At 53.1% G+C, this 24,522-nt stretch overlaps 1 protein-coding gene across 2 annotated transcripts in view; it reads left to right on the top strand.

Moving 5' to 3' along the window:
• The window catches only part of ERGIC1 (endoplasmic reticulum-golgi intermediate compartment 1), a 119,751-nt gene that overhangs the window by 46,427 nt on the left and 48,802 nt on the right, over positions 1 to 24,522 (top strand). The window contains exons 1-3 of one of the 2 annotated variants that reach the window (XM_013990648.2): positions 7,394 to 7,595; positions 7,807 to 7,868; positions 16,339 to 16,411. In XM_013990648.2, coding sequence (XP_013846102.1) covers positions 7,522 to 7,595; positions 7,807 to 7,868; positions 16,339 to 16,411 — 209 coding nt within the window. In that variant the 5' untranslated portion in view covers positions 7,394 to 7,521. Of the gene's footprint in view, positions 1 to 7,393; positions 7,596 to 7,806; positions 7,869 to 16,338; positions 16,412 to 24,522 lie in introns of those variants that run through there. The other variant, XM_003134052.6, reaches the window with a different exon arrangement.

Raw genomic sequence — 24,522 nt, 5'->3', positions numbered from 1 at the left:
CTGTGTCTTCGACCTACACCACAGCTCAGGGCAACGCCAGATCCTTAACCCACAGAGCGAGGCCAGGGATCAAACCCGCATCCTCGTGGATGCTAGTCGGGTTCATTACTGATGAGCCAGCATATGGGAACCCCGACGTATGTTTCATCCCAAGGAATTTGCTTGATCCTAAGGTGTAATGTAGTGAGAGGCATGGATCTGGCACCTTTTTGATTCAGAAGTGACGCTTGTTCTTACCACCCCTTTATTCGAAGTCGCAAGTCCAGCCAGACTTCATTTTTTCCCTGTGGGCTCCTTTGCCGCTTCTTGACAAGTGTGCCCGCTCAAGCAGAGCAGGGAAAGGACAAGGGAAGACTCAGGTTCCTGGTCTCTGTGGGGTGATCAAAGCCATGGCCAGGATTGCCACCGTCCAGAGCAGAGTTCAAAGGAGGCTTCTCTGTGGAGAGAACACAGGCTCCATGGGAAGAGTGAGCTTCCCACGTGGGAGGCTTTGCTCTGCTTACAACAGGCTTTCTCAACTTTAGCGCCATGGACATTTGGGGCCGGTAATCCTTTGTGGTGGGGAGCCGTCTGGTGCCAATAGCGTTTGAATTGTAGCATTCATTAGCATCCTGGGGCTTCACCCGGCTGGGTACCACCCACTCCCTGGGGTGACAACCAAAAATATCTCCAGACATTGCTACACGGCCCCTGGGGGGCAAAATCGCACCTGCTTGAAAGCCACTAGCATGTGACATTTCAAGAGCATGAGATAACAAGGATTTCACAAGCTTTTTATTGGCTTGTTTTTGTTTTAAATACTCTGAGTTTAATTATGCTTCGAATTGGGCAAGTCACTCCTTCTCAGGGGCTTCTGTTTTCTCTTCCGTAAAATGAATGCGTTAGATGCAGTGATCTCAGAGTATCTTCTAGACCCGCCAGCGGAGCGTGGTGAAGGCAGGCGGCCCCCTGGGGTCTCCATATTTGGGTCCTGTCCCAGCAGGTGATGGGACCTCTGATCCACCTGGCTCCAGGCACTGCTCCCGTTCTCCTGACATCCAACTCAGTCCTTTTTTTCTTTTTTCTTTTTCTTTTTCTTTTTTTTGCTTTTCAGGGCCGCACCCGCAGCATATGGAGATTTCCAGGCTAGGGATCTAATTGGAGCTACAGCTGCCTGCCTACACCACGGCCACAGCAACGCCGAATCCATAACTCACTGAGCAAGGCCAGGGATCGAACCCGCAACCTCATGGTTCTTGGTCAGATTCATTTCTGCTGCGCCACGACGTGAACTCCCAGCTCAGTCTTTTAAGTCCACTTGATTGCTCTCTTGCTTTCATTTTAGCCCATTTTGCCTTTTTTTAAGTGAAAATTTCTACATATCTGTTAAAGTAGAACAGTATGAGAAAGCCCCAAGGACCCATCACCCAGCTTCCCCACCCTCCATTTCGTCTTTGTCTTATTTTTAGGGCCAGCTGCTGGGCCTTATGTTTGTGCAGACTCATTCATTCGGATCACTTCCCTGCAGGCCTGGATTGTGCAGGGCTGGGCAGCCTGGATGCCCAGGTCCTGCCACTGAGAGACTCGTAGTCTAGTGGGAGGGCAGGGAAAGAACAATTTTTGACAAACACTAAAGAATCCATCCTTTAGCTTTCTCTGTTGGAGGCTAACCAATTTCAGTTCTTTAAACTTTCTCTCTCTCTTTTTTTTTGTTTTTTGTTTTTTGTCTTTTCTAGGGCCGCTCCTGCAGCATATGGAGGTTCCCAGGCTGGGGGTCTAATCAGAGCTGTAGCCGCCAGCCTCCGCCAGAGCCACAGCAATGCAGGATCTGAGCTGCGTCTTCGACCTACACCACAGCTCATGGCAACACCGGATCCTTAACCCACTGGGCAAGGCCAGGGATCGAACCTGCAACCTCATGGTTCCTAGTCGGATTCGTTAACCGCTGAGCCACGACAGAAACTCTTAACCTTTCTTCCTAAGAAGTATTTTCCACCCACAGGGTCCTGGTATGTCCCCACATTGTCGGGAAAAGCAACAGGAATGTAAATTAGCCTGGATTCAGATCCCTGCCATGGCATTTTAGGTGTGTGAGCTTAGCCGAGCCTCATCTGTAAAATGGGATGACAACCCTTCACTCCCAGGTTGGCCAAGAGACTTGCATGAGAGCATGGCGGTCAAGGGCCTGGCACGAGCCTTCCCCCTTTCTCCTTAGCCTTTTCTCCACATTCTCTTAGCAGTGGTGGCCACAGCTAATGGCATTACCACATCCCCACAGGGAGGGACTGACTAATGTGAGCCAGAGAGGACGGCTCACTTCCTGGTCTGTCACATGCCTAGGTTCTCACCAGCCTCCTGGTGGCCCATTTTCTTAGTGACATTCACTGCTGACTCATGCGGCTTGTGGTCAGCTCTGAACCCAGGGTCTTTTTCAGCTCTCCCTTTGTCCTCCCCCTCCCACTCCCCAGTCCCGGATTTGTGGTGTGGGAATAAGATCATGATCAGAGAACATTCTGTTTAGGTGGCCCTTCCCAAGGAGCCAATAGCATTGCCACACCGACAGTTTCATCGGGGTGGGGGCCCCGTCTACCTTGGCCGTTTTCATTTTCCCACCATCTAATGCACTGCTAGTAGGAACTTGGTAAATACCTACTGAATGAATGAATGTGTTTTGAACTGGTTCCTGTTTTCCGAGAGAGCCTCCCTGCTTGGGGGCAGCATCCTTGGAAAAGCAAATAGGCAAAACCTTGAGATGTTAGCTTACCAATAAATGAGCTCCGGGAGGTCCTGCCGTGGCTCAATGGGTTCAGAATCTGACTGCAGGAGTTCCTGTCATGGCACAGTGGAAACGAATCCGACTAGGAACCATGAGGTTGCGGGTTTGATCCCTGGAATCACTCAGTGAATTAAGGATCCAGCGTTGCCGTGAGCTGTGGTGTAGGTCGCAGATGCAGGTCGGATCCCACTTGCTGTGGCTGTGGTGTAGGCTGGCAGCTATAGCTCCAATTCGACTCCTAGCCTGGGAACCTCCATATGCCATGGGTTTGGCCCTAAAAAAAAAAAAAAAAAAAGAATCTGGCTTCAGTGGCTTTGGTTGCTGCGGAGGTGTGGGTTTGATCCTCAGCCCACGCAGTGGGTTAAAGGATCGGCACTGCAGCAGCTGTGGGGTAGGTCACAGTTGTGGCTCAGATTCAGTCCCTGGCCTGGGAGCTTCCATATGCTGCAGGTGTGGCTGTAAAATAAATAATGATTAAATGAGCTCTAAACTGCTTCCTACAAGTACAGGGCAGTGGAAGGATCATGGTCTGTGCACCCAGACGAGGGTTTGAGTCCCAGCTTAATCACTGACTTGGAAACTGAGAGCAAGTTGCTTATGACTGAGCCGTAGTCTTCTTCCTGGAAAAACAGGATATCAATATCTGCCAGAGTCACTGAGAATTCAGTACAAATACACATGGGAACATGCCCAGCATGCGATGGCGGTGATCCTGGTTTTGCATCATTCACTCCTTCCAGAGCGCTTGCCTTCTGTGAGTGCCGTTGCCACAGTTGGGTTCAAGTCTTGCCTCCTCTCCTAGACCTTTGTTCACTCAGCCTTCCTCTCCCCTCTCCCCTCCAACAAGGACATACTCTGCCTGACACCCAGCATATTCGGCCAACATTTGTTAGACCCGCATCTCAAACTTAGATGCCTACAGGGATCAAGCATGTGTGAAGAAAGTGAGCTGGGTGGGTTTTTTTTTTTTTTTTTAATTTTAACATTTCATTTTGAAATAATTACAGACTTGCCAAAAAATTGCCAAAATAATATGAAGACTTCCCACATGCTTCCTTCAATGTTAACCTCTTGTATAACCTCTTGTATAACCATTTTCAAAACCAGGAAAAGAACACTTTACAGGACTATTAACCCATCTACAGATCTTAGTCCGATTCCATCCATTGTCCCACCGATGTCCTTTTTCTGATCCAGGACCTCCTGCAGGATTTAGGTGTCGCATCTCTTTCGTCTCCTCCAATCTCTGACAGTTTCTTGGTCTTTTTTTTTTTTTTTTTTTTCCATTTTTTAAAGTTTTATGGAAGTACATTGATGTACAATGTTGTGATAATTTCTGCTGTATAGCAGTGATTCAGTTTTCCATATACGCATACGCATCCATACATTTTCCAGATTCTTTTCCCATAGCGATGATCACAGAGGATCTGGTAGGGTAACCTGTGCTGCCCAGCAGATCCCTGTCAGTTCCAAGGTCTTTACTTGCCTTTGTGTCCTTGACACTTTTGAGAAATGCTGGCCGGTCATTTTGCAGCATGACCCTCGGTTTGGATGTGTTTGAATTTCTCATAACTCAGCTGAGGTTGTACATTTTGAGCAAGTTCCCCAGAGGAGTGCTGGGGGGCCCTCCCCAGTACGTCTTATCAGGAGGGACATGACGTTTCTCCTGACTGGTGACACTCACTGCGATCACTTGATCAAGATGATGTCTGCCAAGTTTCTCCTCTGTGCAGTTACTCTTTTTCCCTTTATCATGAGTAAAGATTTTGGGGGGGAAGTATTTTGAAAGCAGGGAACTGGCCTCTTCCTCATCAGACTTTTGATGTATTCGTTTCTTTATTTACATGTATGTAGATTTGTGGCTTCGCATTTTATCTCATAGGTTATAATCTATTACTATGAGTATCGATTTAAATGCTGACATTGTCCCTTCTTCAGCCGGTGGGAGCCCCTGTAAGCTGGCTTCTTGTCCTTTTGATATGTCCCATCATTCTTTCTTGCCTTCTGACATAAGAAGATACTCCAAGTTCATCTTGTATGGTCCCTGCCCAGCCCTGGAATCAGCCATTTCTCCAAGGAATGGATTCCTTTGAGTAAAGAATGAGATTTGGGAGCCAAGGTTCGGGAGGCAGATGTGCTCATTGTTATCGGACTGTCACTGTTTCTGCCCGTTCTCTCCAGAATGAGCTACGAAAGAAATGCGGATACGATGTGGATACAAACACACACACACACACACACACACACACACACACACACACACGGATGTTTCTTGTGTATGTTGAAAACCAGGACTCCATAGCAATACCTTCATTTCCACCCTGACACCACAGGGTTTAAGTCTGCGTCTCTGTCTACGTGTATGTCCCTTCCCCCACAGTGAGCCACCTGGCCCCCCCGCTGTCCTGACTGTATTTGCACACTTGCTCAGCTCCCCTGTGTGTAACAATCTCCCATCCCTTCCTCACCCTTGTCGCACTGCTCTAGGCCGCCCCCACCTCCTTACTCTGAGTGGCCTCTAACTTCCCATAAAACTCCCAGGTGGGGTGGGGGATTGGGCCACGTCCATGGGATGCGGAAGTTCCTGGGCCAGGGATCGAACCCGCACCACAGCAGCGACCCAAGCCACAGCAATGACAGCACTGGATCTTTAACCCACTGTGCCACCAGGAAACTCCTAAAACTTGAGATGGTGGCTCATCTGTTTTTTAACCCATGAGGCCCAGTTTCTGTCTGTGGGCCCAGGAGGGTGACCCGGTATTAACTGGACGTGGGAGCTGGCTTGTAAGCCTCTCTCCCTCCATTCTCATCGCAGCACCACAGGCAGGTACCCAGCCCCTCAGCCTGCCAGGCTCCACCATCCTCCTGGCCTCTGCTTTGGCTGTTCTTCCTACCTGGACCAATCTTGGCCTGTACCTCCCCTCCCTCCCGTCCTCCTGCTCGCTTCGGAGAGGACCCCTTGCAGGAAGCTTCAGGATCGTCCCTGTCCCCTTTCCGGATTCCTCTGCCTCTCGAGGAGCACGACCACGTTCTCTCGTTTCCTTCTTTGGCTCTGCTGCTGAATTACAGGCTCACGGGCCCAAGGGCTGATTTCATCTCCATGTCCCTAGTACCTCAAAGAGGACTAGTGCGTGGTAGGTGCTCATAAGTGGTAGCCAAATGAACATTAATCGGACTAACACCAAATACTCCTAAACCACTTTTGGGTGCCAGGCAGGGTTCTAAGCGCTTTACGTTCACAAAGTCATTTGGTCCTAATCCCTATGCTAGGAGATAGTTACTACTCTTGCCCCCATTTGGCGGGTAGAGGAACTGAGGCACAGAGAGGCTCGCTGTTGTGCCCAAGGTCACACAGTAGTGAGGTCACCTTTGAGCCCAGGCAGTCTGACTTCACAGTATGTGCTCTTGCCTCTCACGTGCCTCTCACAGCTAATGGGGGCAGCGTTAGAACTTGGGGTGGGGAGAGTTCCCATCGTGGGGCGGGGGGAGTTCCCATCGTGGCGCAGCAGAAACGAATCCGACTAGGAACCATGGGGTTGTGGGTTCGATCCTTGGCCTTGCTCAGCAAGGATCCGGGGTTGCCGTGAGCTGTGGTGTAGATCGAAGTCGCGGCTTGGATCCTGCATGGCTGTGGCTGTGGGCTGGCAGCTGTAGCTCCAATTTAGGGCGCAGGTGTGGCCCTAAAAAGCAAGAAAGGGGGGGCGTAAGTATGGATAGTTGAGTAATGTGAGCTCCCCTCCTGTCCCGACCGCACGCTCAGTTTTCCGTGCCCTTCGGAGCCAACGCACAGTAGCCGAGACGGAAGGAGAGAAAGCAGTACCTTTTACCTCACTGCTCACAGGAATTTTTTCTCCCCTGAGGTCTTGGGAAACCAAGCACGTTTCACGTGTAATTAGAGCGCAGAGGAGTCAAGTATCAGATCTTAGGCAAGCTTTGCAAGTCCTTGCATTTGGGTGAGCAGGGCAGTGATATTGTTTCCCAATCACCCAAGAGGAACCATCAGCCAGCCCTTTACCCCGCCAGCAGCCTCTACCGTGGAGCTGGGAACGCCGTGCGGACTTTTTCCATAGAACTGCCTGCTCAGGTTCAAGTGAAGGGGAGGAAGCCAAGAGCCTAGAGAGCCTCCCTGGGGACACTGTGTCACACCCTCCACAGACTTTTTTATTTCCCTTCCTCCTCTCAGTGGCCTGGCGTGTCCTCATAACAGCAGCCCCATTTTTACAGCAAAGGAAACAGGCTCAGAGAGGTGAAGTCACTTGCCTAAAGTCATACAGCGAGGAAGAAGACCAGCCAAGATGTGAACCTGGGGCAGGCAGTCTGATTCGAGGGCCTTCACTCTTAAAACAGCTGGCCAGAATTACACCCGTGTCTGCCTGACTCCGAAACCCCAAATTCTTCCCCCACATCCCAGCACCACCCACCCCACCCCACCCCCGTCTGCTCCGGGGGGATCCACAGGAAAGAAAGGCATCTGCCTGTGTCTGGGTGGAACAAGAATCGGGAGCTGGGAGCGGGGACTGGAATCAGAGGAGGAGGTGGAGGCAGGAAAGGGAAGAGGGGGCGGAGAGGTGACGCCAGGCGAGAATGCAGCGTCATCAGAGAACTCAGGAAAGACTGCGTTTCCCTGTTCCCTTCAGCGTCAGAGAAAGCCGACACTCGCGTTCAGTTCATTCCCTTCAGGCTTTTTGAGCACCTACTGTGTACCAAGCCCAGGCCAGGGTCTGGGGACATGGCAGGGGGCAAAACCTAATGATGTCGCTGCCCTCATGAAGGTTACATTCTCATGGGGTCAGGACCAACCCAGACCCATGACCTCAGGGGTCTGGGCCACCTGTCTCAGGTGGTGACACGTTGTGAGGACGCGCCTTGAGGGAGGTGAGGGGACCTGGGGAGGTGGGGGAGGGGGCGGCCTCCAGGCCTCTTGGAGGAGCCGGTTCTGGGGAGCAGGGCAGCCTCTGACCCATGTGGCCCACCAGCCAGCATCATTGCCCCCACTGCCTGACCCCTGCCTCCTGTGTGTGCCTCACCCCTGTCCCCTTTGCTCTCTGCAGGTTTGACATCTACAGGAAGGTGCCCAAGGACCTCACGCAGCCGACGTACACCGGGGCCATTAGTGAGTAGCCCCCCCTCTTGCCACTGCCCCCAACCCCCTCCCAGCCCCCATTCCCGTGTGCGCCCTCCCTCTGCAGAAATGCTGGGCGGGGTGGGACAGAGGGGAGACCTGAGGGGCATCGTGCCAGGCCCTGCATCTCGTTCCTCAGCGCATCTCTGCCCCCACTGCAGCCCTGCGAGGGGTGGGCATCACCTGTCTCCGGAAGGAGACACCAGGAATCATGGTGAGGAGCTGCCTCCAGGAAGGGCGACAGGCTCTGGGGTTGGAGAGCCCCGACCGCTTCAACTTAATTTTCTCTTCACGCCTTTTAGACTTTTGGAGTTTTTGACATAAGGATGTTTCTATCCGTTTTCCAAAAGAACCATCTCAGGCAGATTTTGGTTTCTGTTCGCCAGTCTCCACTAAAAGGACACGGGGCTCCTTGGGGAAGTGGCAGATTGCAGGGCTGGGGCAGGACGTGAACAACGTGAGCCTGGGACACCTTGTGCCAGACAGCAGAAAAGTGCCGAGGGGAACACAAGGGATGAGGGCACGTCAGCAGGACTCGGGAGCCAGCGCGGAAGAGGACAAAGGCCAGCTGGGGCACTTGGAGTAACACAGCGAATGATGGCGTCATTGGCTTCTAAGCCAGAGAAGGAAGAAAACATTCTATGCGTCCATTCTGGTCTAAATGGTGGAGAAAGGGGGAATCGTCTTACTAGAGGAATTCCAAAATATATATAAGAAGATATTTCGACTCTCCTCTCCTGCACTGCAGGCTTGTGACTTGCCATTAAAGAGGGGATGATGGGAAGGAAAGGATAACTGTAGGGTGGAGACATCCGGAGGCGGCCCCTTCGCTGAGGAACAGAGGTTAGTTAGCATCAGCCAGTGAGAGGGAGGTCACGTGGATGTCACAGGCCCCCAGTGGGACGTGATGGGAAGGGCACCTCACCTCCTGGGACTCTTCCCCCGAAACCACAACCCAGACGAATCATGAGAAAGCACCAGACGTCCCCCACCTGGGGGACACTCTACGGGACACCTGGCCAGTCTGCTTTGAAAGTGACAAGGCCCCCCTGAAAACCACGAAATGACTGGGGAACTGTTGCAGATTCAAGATCAAGGACACAAGGACTAAATGCAAAATGGGATCCCGAGTCAGGTCCTAGAACAGAAAGCCCGCACCAGCAGGGGAGACGTGTGGTCTAAGGAGTCTGTAGCTTAGTTAACAGTGTTGTACAGGCGTTCCCATCATGGCTCAGTGGTTAACGAATCTGACTAAGAACCATGAGGTTGCGGGTTCAATCCCTGGCCCCGCTCGGTGGGTTAAGGATCCAGTGTTGCCCTGAGCCAGACCTGCCCAGGTCACAGACGTGGCTCGGATCTGGCATTGCCATGGTTGTGGCATAGGCTGGTGGCTACAGCTCCAATTAGACCCCTAGCCTGGGAACCTCCCTCTGTCACGGGAGCGGCCCAAGAAAAGGGCAGAAAGACAAAAAAAAACCCAAAAAACAAAGAAAAAAAAACCCCACAACAGTATTGTACACTGTTAATTTCTTCATTTTGACAAACAGTGGGGTTGTATAAGCTGTTAATATTAGGGGAAACTGGGCGAAGGGGGACAGGAACTTGCAGTCCTGTCTTTGCGTCTATTATTATTCCACAATAATGTTCATTTTTAAAAAAGCATAAAAACAAACCAAAAAGAATGCTCTACCGGAATTTCCCAGATGAGAAAATGGACTCAGAGAGGTGAAGTGGCATGTCTGAAGTTTCACAGAAGATGGGCGTCCCTGCACCCCCTAGCTGCTCCAGTGCTTGGTGCAGGAGAGGGACCCTCCCCTGCAGACTGTTCCCCAAGCAGGACAGTCAGATTGGAACCCACTGCTCCTCCCAGGGCCTGCCCAGCTCTCCCTCTCTCCAGCTCAGCTCAGGCAGGTGCCATCCTGAGCCTGGATCTCCACATCCTTGGAGGAGGGAACAGAGCAGCCAGGCAGCAGGATTTGTCACCTGCCGGGCTTCGGGTTGGCCAGAGCTAGGTTCCTTCTCCCGTTGGCAGCTGGGTGACCTTGGGCAAGTCATGTCAGTTCTCTGAACCTCAGTTTTCGTTTCTTTTCTTTCTTTTTTTTGTCTTTTTTGGCCGTCCCGTGGCATATGGAATTCCCAGGCCAGAGATCAGATCCAAGTGGCAGTCGCTACCCAAGCTACAGCAACACCGGATCCTTAACCCACTGTGCCTGGCTAGGGATCAAACTTGGGACTGAACTTGCATCCCAAGCACTCCCAAGATGCTGCTGATCCCTTCGTGCCATGGCAAGAACTCTTGAGCCTGTTTTCTGATCTGGGGATTAAATTGGAGTTGTTGTTGCGACTCAGCAGGTTACAAACCCGACTAGTATCCATGAGGATGCGAGTTCGATCCCTGGCCCTGCTCAGTGGGTTAAGGATTCGGCGTTGCCATGAGCTGTGGTGTAAGTCACAGATGCGGCTCAGGTCTGGTGTTGATATGGCTGTGTCTGTGGTATAAGCCAGCAACTACAGCTCCGACTCAACCCCTAGACTGGGAACTTCCACATGCCCCAGGTTCAGCCCTAAAAAGCGGTGGGGAGCGGTGGGGGAAGGATCACGGCCGTGTAGGTTATGTGCCAACCCCTCAGAGCTTGGACCATGTAGCTCTCCTTACCACTGCCTTCCCGGAGCCTGCAGCCTGCGAGGGTCTGTGACTGCAGAGGCTGTGACGCTGTGTGTCTTGGTCCCCACGGAAATGACATTCAGGGGACATGAGAGGAAAGGGGCTTGTTGGTCTGACTAGTCGCCTAGTTTATGAACCTGGTCACAAAAACTCCAGTAAGGCTTCCTGTCCCCTTCCTGCCACCAGCTTCTTTGCAGGCTCTGCCATTTCTCTCTCCTCAAGCGTGTTTAACCATCAGGTCTGTGTTCAGTTTTTTAGAAATATACTCTGGCTTTGAAATACCTGTGTCGTCGCTATAAGCGCAGATGGGCACATGCATGTCCCACACGCCTTTCCTATCGGCACGTAAATGGCCACCAGGTTCTTCTCCAGCTGTGTCGTGTTCCATGATCTGCCTGACCCCTGGTTGATGCAACCAGCCTCCTGAGGGTAGGCGTGCCCATTCTGGCTTATTGCTATTACAGACATCCTGGTCCGTGTGTTTTTGTATCCTTGTATGGTTAGGTCTGTAAGGTAACTCTCCTAGAAGAGGAATGACTGGGTCAGAGGGCAAGGTACTGCCACATGGCCCTCTGGGGACATGGTCGGATTTGCTGTCTCAACGAGAGTGTGCGAGAGGGCAAGTTCCCTTGCACAAGAGGAAAGGCGTGAGCGTGGGAAGCCAGCCCTTAGCTACCATTTAGTGAGCAAATATTTATTAACCAGGTCTGGGCCAGACCCCGTGCCAAGTCCTGGGACCACGTTGATGAATGGGCTTCCGTCTTTGTCCTTGAAGAGCACGTGACACACAAACACACCATTTCATGACGTCACAGCAAGGGCTATTAATAACTGAAGAAACCAGCAAGGGCGCTGGAGACTCACAGGATGAGCTTTGAATGTTGCCTCTTCCACCGAAGCAGCCGTGTGGCCCTGGACCAATTCCTTGACTTGCCAGGCTCTGGGGGCTTGGGTCTGGTGCTTCTTTTGCTCGCTGCGCCAGGTCTTTCACGAGCCAGCATCCTCCTGGGGTCACATTCCTGCTGCCAGCGCCTGAGTCAGTTTCAGAAATCTAGAGTCAGAGAGCCTGAGCGTCTTGCCCAAACATGGATTGAAAAACTCCTGATGTCACAAGGCCGTTCTGATGGAAATACTTCCTACCTGCCTTCACGATTTTTATTCATTCAGTCAGTCATTCAACAAATATTTACTCCACACCTCCTCCTCGATCCCTGGCCTCGCTCCGGAGGCCCCACTGGTGCTGAGACATTGTCTCTGTCCTCCCGGTCCGGGGACAGGGTCTGGGGAGCAGACCCAGAGACTGGGCTGCTGGACATTTGGGATTCAGCTGTGTAGACTCTACACTTATCCACCTGCTCAGTCCAAGCCTGGAACGATGCATACAGTTTGGAAAGAGGCCTCCCATCTCTGTCTCCCCACCACCTCCGATCTGCATAGAGTCAGAACGTTGGGGCCCATTTGCAGGCTCGGGGCAAGGAAGGCAGCTGGAAAACCTGCATTGGTCTGAGTCAGCATTGACCTTCAGAAACACCTCCCTATTTTGTACCTGTTCATCAGTAAAGCAACCAGAGTTCCTGTGTTGCTCAGTAGTAACAAACCCTACTAGCATGCATGAGGATGCAGGTTCGATCCCTGGCCTCGCTCAGTGGGTTAAGGTTCCAGCATTGCTGTGAGCTGTGGTGTAGGTCACAGACACAGCTCCGATCTGGCATTGCTGTGGCTGTGGTGTAGGCCAGCAGGTGTAGCTCTGATTTGACTCCTAGCCTGGGGACGTCCATAGGCCTTGGGTGCGGCCCTAAAGAAAAACAACAACAGCAAAAATAGTATGTTTTATTAAAGCAACGCGTGGATTGCTAGGGCTTAAAGCTGGGATGGGTGGGGTGAAAGTGATTCTGAAACATGGGTCAGAAATGGTGCAAGATTCCAGGTGAAGGGTGCCTTACCCGCCTGACTGGATTCTTTATCAGGAGGCATCACAGCTGGACTGCCCAGGTGAGGAGGGGAAGGTATGAGCTGGGAAACTTGGATGGCCAGCTGGTCTTCTGCAGTGCATTTGTTCAGCAGCTGGAGAAAGACACTGGACATTAATTTCCAGAAAGGCCATGAAAATCAACCAGCAGTGTGGCCACTCTGTATAAACCGGTGTGGCACCTGCTTAGACGCAGATTGCCGAGCGAGTGAAGCACAGTTGAAGGGATGTGTGTCTTATGCTGTTGACTTAGACGATAAACTCGCGTGCCCGCGACAGGACAGCCACTGGAAGGGTGGTACCTCTGGGCAGGGGGCTGTGGGTCAGGCGCGAGAAAGAGACTCACACAGTTTGCCTTTTTCCATAGCGATGATTTTTCTTTCAGGTGCGTGTATAACCTTCTCCCACCACACACACATACACAAAGTAAACCCCTTAACCTCTGCCCCCTACAGCTTTTTTGAAGTTTGGAGGAACCGGGGAGTCAGGCTAGTGTCCCTCACGTCTGGGTGTGGTTTTGGATGTGGCTGTCCCTCCCTTCACTTGCAGTCCCAGACCTCAGCATCCTCTTTCTTAAGGTGTTGGCTCTAGGATGCTCAGGCTCCAGCCCACCCTTCCGTGTCCCTGGGCCAGGCTCTTCTCTCTCTGAGGCTCCACTTCCACAACCTCCATGTGGGCTCTTGCCTCCGGTCACTCGGGAGCGTGAAATGATGAGTATCCATTAGCGCTCCCACAGCAGGGCCTCTTAGGTGCCCAGCAAACCCCTCTTCTCTGCCTTCTTCCCTGGGAGGGCATCTCAGCTCATTTTACCGAAGGTAGATGATGTCAGGACAGTGACAGTCATGACGATAAATACTTCGTTGCAGCGTCCATCCCGTCGGCGCAACCAGGTGCAGGCTGTCGAGAATGCAGCCGACTGCAGTTCCCTGGTGGCTCGGTGGGTTCAGGATCCAGCGTTGTCACTGTTGTGGCTCTGGTTACTGCTGTGGCACAAGTTCGAGCCCTGACCTGGGAACTTCTGTGTGCCATGGGCGCAGCCCTTCCCCAACCCCAAAAAAGAGAGACAGAGCCATGAGCCAGTTCTACAAAAGACTGGGTAAGAAAGGAGTACATGAAATCCTCAGAGAAAGAGTGGTACAGATGGAAAGCCAAACTAACCATGTGTCTGAAGACTTTCATGAATAGTCACATGAATGGATTTAGGTTCATTTTCATCCTGTTATTAAAAGCTTTAAGGAGTTCCCGTCGTGGCTCAGTGGTTGACGAATCCAACTAGGAACCATGAGGTTGTGGGTTCGATCCCTGGCCTTGCTCAGTGGGTTAAGGATCCGGCGTTGCCGTGAGCTGTGGTGTAGGTCGCAGACGCGGCTTAGATCCCACGTTGCTGTGGCTCTGGCATAGGCCAGTGGCTACAGCTCCGATTCGACCCCTAGCCTGGGAACCTCCATATGCCAAGGGAGCGGCCTTAGAAAAGGCAAAAACACACACACAAAAAAAGCTTTAAATTGAGTCTGTTCCTCCCTCCTGCTTTCAATAGGCACATGTTTCTGAAGGAAACACTTTTGGGTGTAGACAAGTAAAAATTCTAGGATCCAAAAAAAAAAAAAAAAAAAGGACTGTAGGCAAATCAACAGGTGGGACTGGAAACTTTTTTTTCTTTGCAGGAAACTAAGGGTCAACCCTTTGCCGCATCACCTTCCCCCAATCACCAGACCACCCTCCAAAATCTCACTGATAAAAATCCTAATAATGAGCTAATGCTCCAGTTCTCATTACCTGCCAGGCACTATTTCAAGTCCAGCCTCTGTGGTGTGGAGGTTCTCAGTCGGCCCCATAAAGCAGGTGCTGCTGGTGCTGCCATTTTACAGATGAGGAAACGGAGGTGTTGGGTAGGGGCGGGGGGCTAAGTAACTTAGCCAGGGATGCACAGCAGGTGGGCCCACGCTGTGTGAGCCCTTCCCCCCCATGCCTCTGGGATAAAGCCAGATGCAGCACACTCAGCCCTCGGTCTGTTCCCCAGGGAGCCGGCTCCCTGCTATGCCCACAACTCATTGTGACCTCCTGCGTGCCCAGCCCCAGGCTAGGCACTGAGCTGTCAAGTTTTTGCCTTCCAGGATGTCTAAAGAAAAGGACAGCCACAGATGACCAGTAACATTTAAAAAGGGTTCAAATGGAAGCTGGGAATACAGAGTAAAGTGTGACCAGCTCCACTTCTGAGGGTTGGGAGGAGTTTCCCACCAGAAGGGACATTTGCGTTGGGCTCCTACCTGGGAGGATGAGTAGGAGTTCACCAGGCAGAGAGGATGACCAAGGAGGAGGAAGGACAATGGGGAAGGACATTCCAGATAGAGGAACCACATATTTAGGGAACAGCACGTGGCGTGGGGTAGCTGGGTGGTTAGATGTTGGGGGAGTGTCAGGAGATGGGGCTGGTGGTGAGTTGGGGGCCAGCCTTGGGGCACTTGTTATGTCCTGTCCCAGGGAATGACTCCAAGGTCACAAACTCCGGCGTCATCAGGGGCCAGGCAGGTGAGGTAAATACAAGTGACGTGGGCCCACCGGGAACGCCTTTCGTCCTCTGCATTTTGCACTTCCGGGACCATCCTTCTCTCCCATGAAGCGCTGCCTCTTCTCTTAAAGCATAGCACTGGGTGGCCTCATTGTCCTGCCTCTGATGGGAACAGCGGCACAACATCGATGGTACCACAGCGGGTGGTGATAGATGCTCCGCCTCAGCAGATGCAGGGCAGCAAGAGGGAGTGGTGGGGCCTGTGGCAAACTGGTGAGCTCATACCTCCTACGGGAACAAGGGCTCAAGTGTTCTGGAGCAGCCGGAAATCTGGACTGCTATGTGATATCTCCGGATTGTTCAATGTCGACTCCAAATTTTAATTTTATTTATTAATTTATTTTTTGCTTTTTGGCCGCCCCACGGCATATGGAGTTCCTGGGCCAGGGATCAGATCCAAGCCACAGTTGCAACCTAGTGTGGAAAGTAACATAATGTCTTTTCTATCAAAGGAAGTCTTGGTGACTCCAAGCGGCTCTAGTTTCACTGAAACGCCTTCCTGCGACCCCCCCCCCCACTTTCCCTCTTCTCCCAGTAACAATTCGTTTCACATTAGCCCACCGAGAAGAATGTGTGCCCTGACCTGACCCATGGGAAGGGGACAGGTACATCGCCTGCGTTAGGGACAAATAGGGAGGGTCTTTTCTTCTTTGCACGGCGCTCTTTGAGCACCCGCGCCCTTCTGCAGAAGGAAAGAGCCGTGTCGAGATCTCCCCGTGTTCATGTGTCTCATTTTCCGACACTGACGATCTGAGCCATGTCCCCAACACTAGGCCGTAGCTGCAGCAATGCCAGATCCTTAACCCACTGTGCCAGGCTGGGGATCAAACCTGCATCCCAGGGCTCCCAAGACTCTGCCCATCCCATTGCACCACAGCGGGAACTTCCAGATTTTAAAATATGTGTCACTCGAGCCAAACAGAATACATCTGTGGGCCACCGATGTGCAGCCCTTGGTTTTTGACTGATGTCTGCATTAAAATGCCCTTGTGGAAGGAAGTCGGACTGGCCCCTTGCGGGGTCTGCCTGTGTGGGGGTCACTGTACATGGGTGGGTCGGAGGGAGGTCAGATCCATTCCCAAGGTGGTTGACTTTTATGGGAGTGGGGAAGCTTCCTATCAAGGCCAAGAATAAGGGGCTTTGCAGGGTCTGGGCCTCTGTCCCCTTCCCTGTAAGCAGCTTTCCTTGGGGGGGGGGGGGCTCCCTCCTCCATCAGTGCCCCCCCCCCTTAACTGTGCGTCTGCCTTCTTTCTTCCAGTCTCCATCTGCTGCTGCCTCTTCATCTTCTTCCTCTTCCTCTCAGAGCTTACCGGATTCATAACAACAGAAATGTAAGTCACATCCCCCCCACCCCCCTCCCCAAGGGGCGTTCCAGAACTTTCGGTGGGGGAGGGGGACTGGCAGATGAGAAGGGGAAAGGGGCTTTACAAGGGAGAGACACCTCTAAACCTTCCATCTGGCGTTTCCAAGCCTGTGGCATCAGCCACTCCTCTGTTTCTTAAAAGGGTTTTAAAGCCGAGAGCCAAACCCAAGGTTGCTTTGTTAAAGCTGAAGAGAAAACGCTGGTTCCCTTCTGGGGTCGAGGAAGCTCCTGTTTGCCGTCCCTGTGTTTGGCCAGTGGGCTTTTTTCCCTCTGAGTCATCCCAGGCTCGTTTGATGTTCGAGCTGGAAGAATTCAGAGAAGGAAGACAGGCAGCTCTCCACCCGAGAGGGGGTGAGGTTCTGACATCAGAGCCGGGCCCCCACCACCAAGCCCCCTTCCCTGTCCCCAGGCCCACACTGGGTGAGGAATCAGTGCGGGCTTCCTGGCAGCGACTGACGCATGGTGAATCCATCCCCGATTCCTAGAATCAGCCGTTGTTCAGATAACCTAGTAAATGCTCGGGGCCTGTGTAACCCCGAATGCCTTTGGAATTATTCAGTTACGGCCTCATCGGATGCCCCTCTGAGATGAATTAAACCCAGAAGCTTCCTGCCTTCACCTCTGGCTTCCAAGCCTCTTCATTTCCATGTTTACAACCCAGAAAGCCCTCAGGGGCCTCTGGCTGCCCACTCCCCTGTCCAGCACTGGAATTTTCTTTTTCACTTACGGAATTTCTTGGTTTCCTTTGCCTCCCTCTCAGCCATCAGACGATAGGACCCTGAAGACAGAGCTGAGCGCCCAAGAGGGTCTCTGTTGCCCTATAACCACGACCCGCTTTAACCCCTCGGCTGGTCCTGGGAGGTTGTCGCCCCCTCTTTAGAGATGAGGAAACTGAGGCTCAGAGGGGTGAAGGGACCTGGCCCTGACCTGCTCCCACAGGAGAATCAGTCTGGGCCCCTCCACCCCTACCCCAGCTCTTTTCTGAACAGCACCCTGCCCTCCTTTGGTTGGGGGGGGGGGGTCAGGAGGGGGTGGATTTGTCTTCTCTGTTCCTCGGAGCGGGTTTTTAACCCTGATGGCACCCGTGCCCCAAGACGCCCTATGGAGTGGTGGAAGGAGGACTGGACAAGGCCTTGGGAAACCCAGGGCCAGGGCTCTGCTCAGTTACCACCTGCTCTGTGACCCTGGGCAGGTTGCCAAACCTCTCTGGGGCCCAGTATTGCTGGCCAAACAGGGGAGGGTGCGCCAGAGATAAGGCTCCTTTCCACATCTGGGGAGGCTTGTCGGCTTCCCAAGACACGACTCCTTGACCAGGCAGGGGTCAGAGAAGGATTTTGTTTCCCTGGGAATTGACTCTGTCTTGGAATTGACTCTGTCCCGGTCAAGTGTCTTCCTGTCTTTGCACATTTGGGCCACTGGACCTCTCAGGGGTCATCCCATTGTGATTTGGAGGTGAAAGCAGAGAGAGCAGCCAGAGATTGAGGCCTGCTTGTGCCAGGCACCTGCTGTATGCCACACCCCGTTCCTGGGAAAGGGGGCTGCAGTGCAGGCCTCCCATGTTCTGAGCAAGGTGACAGGGGGTACCCATGTGACAGCAACAAGGAGGGAGCCCTGACTGTGTCTCAGGTACCAGGTGCAAGGCTTTATATATCTCAGGCAGTGACATTAGCAAGTGCAAAGGTCCTGAGGCAGGAATTACCTGGTCTATGGGAAGAGCAGATAGAGAGCTGGTGTGTCTAAAGCAGAGCGAGCAGGCAGAGAAGAATCTGGAGACCGTGCAGGAGGTGGACCAAGTCAGGCTGGGCCCTGTACACTGCCCTGTATTGATGGGAATCAGCCTTGGTCCTGAGCCCCCAAAAGTCAGGGGCCAGGTCTGCCTGTTCACCGCCTGTGGCTCCCTGCTTAGAGAAAATGCAGGTGGGGGACACAGATCATCAACATTGAATAAAAAGGAATGTATCAGTTAGGGATAAAGGCTCTGAAGAGAAAACAAAGCAGGATCGGAGATGGGGAAGGTGTGTCCTATTTCATAAGGCTTTATTTCACAAGGTGATTTACCTGAAATGTACTTAACGTAGTGCCTGATAGACTGAAAATTTCTTTTGTTAGAGTTGAGTTGATGTGCGGTGTGTATCAATTTATGCTGTACAGCATCGCGACCCCGCCATACACTTAGATATATACACACACGTATATGGATGTCCACACTTTCTCCCATAGCATCTTCCGTCCTGTTCTACCCCGAGATCGGACGCAGCTCCCTGTGCTGGGCAGTAGGGACCCCGTTGCTCATCCATATCCTTTCAGGCATTTATTCATTTCACACCTCGTCCCCATCTCACAGGAGAAAGGCGCGGAGGCCGCTCAGCCCCTGGCATGTCATGAGGTCCCTGTGAATGTTCATTTCCTTGTCCCTGCCCTCGAGTTAAGAAGGGGCCTCCCCTGTGTCCTGCCACCATTCGGAGGGGCAGTATGTTCAGCCGAGGTCAGCTGAACACACTGAGGTGCTGAGGCAGCGCCCCAAGAGCTACGTTTTGATGTCACAGCTGGTGACTGCAGCCGCCCTGTGCAGGGCCCTTGAGCAAGCTCATTCCACGGACCAGGGCAGGGCTGCCCCTTTCCCAGGAGCACAGTGTGTGCCCGCTGCCCCGCCTGCTCCCCTCCTCCAGGACTTCCTCTTCCTGGCTCTTGGGGGCATTCTGGACAGTCTGGTCCCACCACATCCCTGGAGAGGAAGAAAGATGAGGGGCCTTTCATTGAGCGTTTGCCTTGTGTCCGGCCCCCGGCACTGACAGCGCAGGGGAGAGGGGGTGAAAAGAGACACCTGTCTGGGCCGCAGGCTCCATCCGTGATGCTACCGGGACCCTGATGCCTTCTTGGTCTCCACGGCCTCTTGAGCAAGATGCAGGGGTTGCCAAAGGCAGTCCTCGGGGGTGAGGACTCCGCAGAACAATCCAGGCAGAAAAGGTTGTGCCTGGGAGTTTGGTCCTCAACCAGAAGCTTCTCTGACCCTTGGGAAGCCCTGCTGATCCCGGAAGGACTGCGGGTCACAATTCTTTTCCTTTTCTGGGTGGCTGGCCCTCCCTGGCAGTTTTGTGACCACAGTGGGTCACGGCCCCCCACCCCCCCAACCCGCCATGAGATTGTAACCCAAGGAAATGAGGTCACTGCTGGTTGGATCAACATCTCTCCAGCCCTGGCCTGTGGTTATCAGTGACCTAAGAGGCTATTCTGGCCTGGCCGGGCGGGCAAGGGAGGCCTGTTTGTTTGGGTGGTTGGACTTCAACCTGGCTGTTGACTATCCTTGGGAAAGTGGCCCCGCAGGCTGCCCTGATGCTCCACGTTTCCAGGGGAGTGGCACCTCCCTCCTCAGAGAATGTGGCCGCAGAACATTCCAGCCTTTGACTGCCCAGTCTCTGTCTGCTCTTAATTATTAACCTGATGAGGATTTATAAGAAGATGTAGTCGCTAGAACTCTCCGTTGATAATTTATAGCTTAATACAGCTCATCGTACTTTTCAGTTATGGTTTATAAGAGGCGACCCTGTGCCTACCACCTACGTTCGCACTTTACAATCCTCGTCTCATTTTATGGTCACAAAACCCCTTGCACCAAGGCCTGCTGTTAGCATTAGTCTCACTCGACAGCTGGGGAAATGGAGGCACCAGGAGGCTAAAACCACGATGAGGTTATTAGTGAGAGTCAAACCCAGTCCTGTGATGCCAAAGCCTAGACTCGGTACCCAGGCCTCTGCATCCCACCCTTTTCTTTCTTCTTTTCTTTTTTTTTTTTGGTGGAGGGGGACGCGCCCATGTCATATGGAAGTTCCCAGGCTATGGGTCAAATCGGAGCTGTAGCTGCCGGCCTACACCACAGCCATAGCAACACAGGATCTGAGCCACATCTGCAACCTACACCACAGCTCACAGCAACGCCGGATCCTTAACCCACTGAGCCAGGCCGGGGATTAGACTTGTGTCCTCATGGATGCTAGTCAGATTCGTTTCCACTGAGCCACACCGTGAACTCCCCACCCTTTTCTACCCAGAGCACTTTGAAGCCCAGGGACATGGGAGCTGCTGCCTTTTGTTCAGAAGACCTGAAGGCCTGGATACACCCTTCCTGGGGGAGGTGGCCAAGCAGACAGGAAGCCATTGGCCACCGAGTTGGAACTTGGACATCACCTTGAACTGTGTCCTCACATCTCTGGTAGCTGGCCCAGAGTGGGGAGGCCAGTAGCTTGGCCAGGAGGAGGAGCTGGATGGCTCCCTGGGAGCCCAGGTTACCAACTCTGAGGCCGGATTGTGAGCCAGGGCCAGGAAGAGAGCCGTCATGTCACATGGAGGTGCCATGGGAGGCCTGAAGGCTTCTGAGCATAGAGTGATAGGATCGGGTTCATGCCTCAGAAGATCACCTCTTGCAAAGATGGGTTTTGGGTGGGGTGACCCTGGAGGCCAAGGCCTGGACAGGGAGCTGGGCAGCGACCCTAGGCAGAGGGGCTGAGGGTCCTGGAGTGAGGGCTGTGGAGAAAGGGGTGGGGGCAGCAAGGAGTTGGGTTCGGGACATCCTGCTGGTGGGGAACAGGTGCTTGCTTACACCTGGAATGGTCCCCAGCACTCACTTGCATAACCTTGCCTTCCGCTCCCACCCCAGGCCCTTCCTGCCAGCCTTGCTGCTGTGTAAGTTTCCATTAAATCAGATTATTAAGCATAGAGGTCAGCGACTTTGGGCAGGAATCTGAACTATTCAAGTGCTCTTCTAAAAGCAAATAAAATTGTTTTCCGTCGATGTCATCGGACTCACGCCTCAGCCTAGAATTTCAAGGCCCTCCGTTACATTCCACCTACGCTCCCCCCACCCATACCGCCCCAGTCCCTCTCCTCCTCTCGCCCTACATGGCCACTGCTTACTGACCCCCACGCCATCAGTCCGCAATCCGATGACATCCGATGCAGTCCAGCATCCCCCACCTGGAATGTGCACCCCCCGCCCCAGGTTGTGAGCATGCGCTCTCTGCTGCTGGCTCAAGGAGCCCTTGCCCTGGGGGGAGTGGGAGGGAGGCAGACACTGCACCCCACAGGGAAACAGTGGGTTGGGGTGACAAAGGGAGGTTTGTGGGACACAAAGGGAGTGGACCCCTTGGCACCTCCATGCCCTGTAGGTACTTGGGCCACGGGTAGGGTAGGTTGGGCGTCTGGAGATTATCGGAAATATGGTGCATCACCCGTCTGCTTCACGGGTCTGCTTGGGGACAGTCTCTGTCTGTGATTGATTCCTGTCCCATCGGTGGAACGCCGTGGAAAGAGCTTGGCCCCGGGTGCCAGTGACTCTAACTGCAGTTCCTGCTTCTGCCTCTTCCCGGCTGTGTGATCTCGGCCAGTCTTTGATCTCTCATCCTCTGAGCCCCGTTTCACTCTTGTGAAAAGAGAACAGCGACCCCTCTTAAAAGCTGGTTTGCTGTGAGGATTAAGTGAGAGCCGCCGTGTGAAAGGTCCCAGCGGCAGTGCCTGGCACCAGAACAGGGGCATCTCGTGCGGGTGTTAGAATATACCAGGGGCTGCCGCAAAGCTGTGAGGTAGATACTGTCGCTGTTCTTGTCATTAGCAACTCAGTAAGCAGTGTGATATTCGTAGTAACAGTAAAAGCAGTGGACATTCATTGAACACGTACTGTTTTCTAGGAGTGTGTCTGTGGCTGTCCTCGCTTTACATCTGGGGAAGTTGAGGCTGGTGAAGGCAAAGCCCACTGTAGAAGGTCAACCAACCAGGGGAGCTAGGATTTGAACCCCGAGAGCCTGGAATTTCGGCATGCTGCCTTATTATCTTCGCCCAGAAATCTTGGCACTTAGCCCTACCTAGCACCGGTGCTCTAGGCCCTCAGACGTGGGTAACATACGGAGCCCCGGCCCCGGGCAGCCTGCAGCCTGCCAGTCCTCAGCCGGCCCTGGGAAGTAGCTGGAGCCTTATCCCTTTCTTTCTCCCCCTCTTTCTCCTTTTCTTTCTTTTCTTTTCTTTTTCTTTTCTTTTTTTTTTTTTTTTTGCTTTTTAGGGCCTCACCTGCGGCATATGGAGGTTCCCAGGCTAGGGGTCAAATCAGGAGCTGTAGCCACTGACCTACACCACAGCCACAGCAACGCGGGATCTGAGCCGCATCTGCAACCTACACCACAGCTCACGGCAACGCTGGATCCTTAACCCACTGACCGAGGCCAGGGATGGAACCTGCGTCCTCATGGATACTAGTCAGAATTGTTTCCCCCAAGCCACGATGGAAATGCCTTATTTTCTTTCTTTCTTTCTTTCTTTCTTTCTTTCTTTCTTTCTTTCTTTCTTTCTTTCTTTCTTTCTTTCTTTCTTTCTTTCTTTTCCCCCTTTCTTCCTTCCTTCCTTCCCTTCCTTTCTTTCTTTCTTTCTTTCTTTCTTTCTTTCTTTCTCTCTCTCTTTCTCTTTTTTTCCTTCTCTCTCTCTCTTTCCTTCCTTCCTTCTCTCTTTCTCTTTCTTCTCTCGAGGTGTATGAGGTGTGTCGACCGTACACACAGCAAAGTGCATGAATGTTAACGGTGACACTTGATGAATGCGTGCCTGTGTTCACACCTGTGTCACCATCACCCCATCAAAATAGCACATCCCCACCACCTGGAGGGTCCCTAAGTCCCTCCCAATCAGGAAACCCACCATCACCATTCTGGCTTCCAGTACCATTGGTGATTTTGCCTCTCTTCACACTTCGTAGAGAGCTCTCCCTAAGCTTTACAGTTGAGGAAACCGAGGCTGAGGGAGGTGAGGCAACTTGCTCCCCCAGCTTCCAAGTGGCAGAGCCAGGAGGTGAGCCTACATCTGTCTGCCACTGCCCCCACGAGTTCTCATCACCCGCCCATGCCCATGACAGGAGGAGTCTGGCCCCAAGCAGCAGTGGTGAATCCATGAAAAGCATTGCTTTTCCTTCTAGGTGGGCTGATTTCTAGCCTCCATTTGTCTTTTAAAATCAGTTTAACTCTGGAGTTCCCACTGTGGCACAACGGGATCAGTGGTATCTTGGGAGCGTTGAGATGCAGGTTCGATCCCTGCCCGGCACAGTGGGTTAAGGATCTGGCGTTGCTGCAGCTTCAGCTAAGGTGGCAACTGCAGCTTAAATCTGATCCCTGGCCCGGGAGCTCCTTGGGGCAGCCAAAAAAGGAAAAAAAAAAAAAAAAAAAGAAAAAAGAAAAGAAAAGCCAGTTCGGCTAGGATGTGAGCCAGCCTTGGCAGACACCTGCCAGTGGTGCAGAGGGCCCTGGCAGGGGGCGGCAGGAAGCCAGGAGCCCTGGAACATTTTCCTTGGATGCAGAAGGCAGCTGTATTGACCTCATCAGGCCAGTGGCACAGGTGGTTGAACTGTGTTTATCCTGCAGCCCCAGGGCCCTTCAGGAAGGCGCCTGGGAGCAGCCAGTTCTGACCTTACATAACCAGACTGGCTCCAAGCTCTGCAGTCCAGTGAGTTTTCCATCCCTCCCCAGCACTTCAGCCCCTGGGAGCCTGGGCTCCGTGGGCCAGGGGGGACCTCCTGGGGCCTCGAGGGTGAGCTCACCTTGGCGCCGCACCTGGGATCCACCTCACTCTGTGCTGAGGTCACCCTCCGAGGATTGCCAGGGGCTAACATCATCCCACGGTGTGCACGGCCCAGCCTCCCAGGTAGGAAAGGTGAGTCCCTTCTCGGAAGAGTGTCACGCAGCTGGAAAGGGAAGCTGGGGGCGCTCCCTCTGTGACACATCGATCTCATTCCCAGCAACCCTAGAGAGCTGGGAATTAAGGCAGGGGTGGGAACTGGGCCCTGAAGGCTGAGGAGCAGCATTTGGCTTTGGGGAAGTTGCTGTTTCTCCAGTGGAACTTCCGAAGGCCCCGATCCCTCTTCTCCCGCTGGCTCCTGACTTCTTCCTGATCTCTGATGTGGCCCCACACCGTGAGCCGGCCAAGCACAGGCCCCTGCTGCCTCTCTCCCACCCTGTGGCCTCCGAGCTCCAGCTCTCTCCCCCTCCCCCAATTTCACCCTTGACCCTGGATGCTGAGGACAAGAGGGAGGGAGGCAGCGTGAGCCCTGGA

This window comes from Sus scrofa, chromosome 16, assembly GCF_000003025.6.
Source record: "Sus scrofa isolate TJ Tabasco breed Duroc chromosome 16, Sscrofa11.1, whole genome shotgun sequence".
Taxonomy (NCBI): Eukaryota; Metazoa; Chordata; class Mammalia; order Artiodactyla; family Suidae; genus Sus; species Sus scrofa.
This window is presented reverse-complemented; position numbering and strand designations above follow the sequence as displayed.